Raw genomic sequence first — 2,549 nt, forward strand, 5'->3', positions numbered from 1 at the left:
ATAATAATATTAATAATAATAATAATAATAATAATAATAACGAAGGTGCTCGAATAATGCTTTAATAAAGAATTAATAATGCTTCATACTTCAATAGGCCTATTTACGATAGTGTGATTAATGAGACATTTGTTAATTAATTTATCGAAATTTATAATAGGTATACAGCAGTATACCATTAATAATGATTCAGCATATTAAATCAATTAAAAAATTAGTGAAGCCGGGGCAAATAGTTGAAAGTAAATAACAGTACAATAAATATCCACATAATTGTTGAATCAGTTTTGAATGCAGTGACCTGTCTCTAGTTAATAGCTGTCCGTCGAAACGACGATGACGTTGCTCTCAGTTTCCGTCTTTAGATCCCAATCATCTCCAATGGGTCTTAACATGGGAGTGTAGACCGATGCGTGATCCACAGATCCGAGTGCAATGTGGGCAAGAAAAGTGGGCTGCAGGTGCTGGAGGGTTGATTCTTCGCTCATGTCTTGCTGCTCGTTTTTCATCTTGGATTTTTGTTCGCTCTTGTTAAAAACGAAGGACCCCTTCAGAAATAGTCCGCCGCCATGTGATACGATCTGTAGCGAGGGTTTTGAGGTCTTCGGGAGGAATGTTACAGGAGATCATTGACGTTTTTAAGAAGTCCTTCCAACGCTTCTTTGTTCTACCTATAGGACGAGTCACGATTGACTATGTCGAAGGCCTTGCGTAGGTCTACGAAGGCAAAGCTGATGTCATTTTGGTGTTCTCTGGCTTTTTCTAGAAGCTGGCGAGCAACAAAAATCACATCAATTGTGCTACGTTCGGAACGAAAACCTGTTTGGGTCTCCGGAATTATGAGGTCAACAACATGGTAAGTAAGTCGTTTGAGCATGATTCGGGTGAGTATTTTTCCAGCAACATCTAGGAGGGATATACCGCGGCTGTTGCGCCACATATAGAACGATCACCTATTTCTTGTAGATGGTGACTATGGTTGCGTGCTTCCACGAGGACGGAATGATACCCTGACACCAGCAGGCGGATAAGAAGTCGGTGAGTTTTAGGAGTAGGTGTATACCTCCATATTTGTACACCTCCCCTGGGATTGCGTCTTCGCCAGCAGTTTTTTTGTTCTTCAGAGCTTGGACAGCATCTTTTACTTCATTTAGGGTTGGACATTCGTCCAGTTCTGGAACCAGAGGGAGAGTCGGTAGTTCATCGAGAGCTGTAGGATCCGACGGATTGACTCTGTTCAGAAGCTCTTGAAAGTGTTCCGCCCAGCGTTCAAGATTTTGTTGTTTGTCCTTCAACAGTGTATTGCCATCTGCAGAGCGGACAGCAATCGATGTACGTCGAAAAGGGCCATAGATACCTTTAATGGTTTTAAACAATTCGTAAAACCTGTTGTCATCAGCATAACGCTGGATTTCGCGGGCTTTATTGATCCACCATTCGTTTTGAATCTCACGGAGTCGCCGTTGAGTACTAGTTGTTCTCTTCCATTTCTCGAGAACTGTGGATGCCGGATGTGCTAGACGGTCTTGGAATGCCGCATTCAGCAAGGGGAGAATTTCATCCACGTTTTCATCAAACCAATCAGGATTCTTCCTCCTCGTGTATCCCAATACTTCCTTAGAGGCATTCTGAAGAGCTTCCGAAAGAGAGCTCCAGAGTGCCTCGATGTCGAGGTCAGTTGCTGAATTTGTGTTTGCAGAGAGTCCACTGAGTCTTTCATGAAGGTTGTCTTGCATGACTTTTCTGGTCTCGATATTCTTTAATAGCGCAACGTTGAGACGTGGTTTCGGTGGTTGCTTTCTTGCAGAGGGTCGAATAACAGTCTGGAAAATGCTACGGAGGAGTCTGTGGTCGGTACAACATTCCGCGCTACGCATGGCACGAGTGATCTGTACATCTCGAATATCACGATGACGGACAATGACGTAGTCCAGCAGATGCCACTTTTTGGAGCTTGGATGCATCCATGTTGTTTTCAGTTTGTCGAGCAATTGAAACATTGTGTTTGTGAAGCAGAGCTGATGTTCTGCACAGATAGATAGTAAGCGAAGTCCGTTTGCATTCATATTTCCTGTTCCATGCTTTCCGATAACTCCACTCCATATGCTAGAGTTTTTCCCCACTCGGGCATTGAAGTCGCCAAGTAGGGCGATCTTATCTAAAGTGGAAATATTACGGATTACTTCATCCAATGAGGCATAGAATGTGTCCTTTATTTCTTCTTCGGAGTCGAGTGTAGGGGCATATGTGCTGATGACAGTCATATAGGATCCCTTTACCAGTGGAATGCGTAGGGTCATTAGTCGTGAGCTTAAACCGACATGGGACTCTGGAATCCGGGAAAGGAGTTCACTCGGATGGCAAAGCCAACACCATGTATCCGTTCGATGGGGGATAATCCTTTCCAGAAGAAGGTGTATCCTGCTTGTGATTCAGTGATGGATCCTTCGTCAGGTTGACGGGTTTCACTGAGGGCGCATATGTCCACTTTGTATCGTTGAAGCTCAGAGGCTATAAGTGCTGTTCTTCGTGGGGGTCTATCAGTTCTG

The 2,549-nt window shown here is 43.9% G+C and overlaps 1 protein-coding gene across 1 annotated transcript; it reads right to left on the reverse strand.

The window, feature by feature from the left end:
* Positions 1 to 953: 953 nt before the first annotated feature.
* LOC117112801 (craniofacial development protein 2-like) lies at positions 954 to 2,264 on the reverse strand. The gene has a single exon (XM_033255973.1). The coding sequence runs from the start codon at positions 2,262 to 2,264 to the stop codon at positions 954 to 956; it is 1,311 nt and encodes a 436-aa protein (XP_033111864.1).
* Between the last annotated feature and the right edge of the window lie 285 nt (positions 2,265 to 2,549).

This window comes from Anneissia japonica, unplaced genomic scaffold (assembly GCF_011630105.1).
Source record: "Anneissia japonica isolate Jap-2015-1 unplaced genomic scaffold, ASM1163010v1 scaffold172582_len1462937_cov174, whole genome shotgun sequence".
Lineage (NCBI taxonomy): Eukaryota > Metazoa > Echinodermata > Crinoidea > Comatulida > Comatulidae > Anneissia > Anneissia japonica.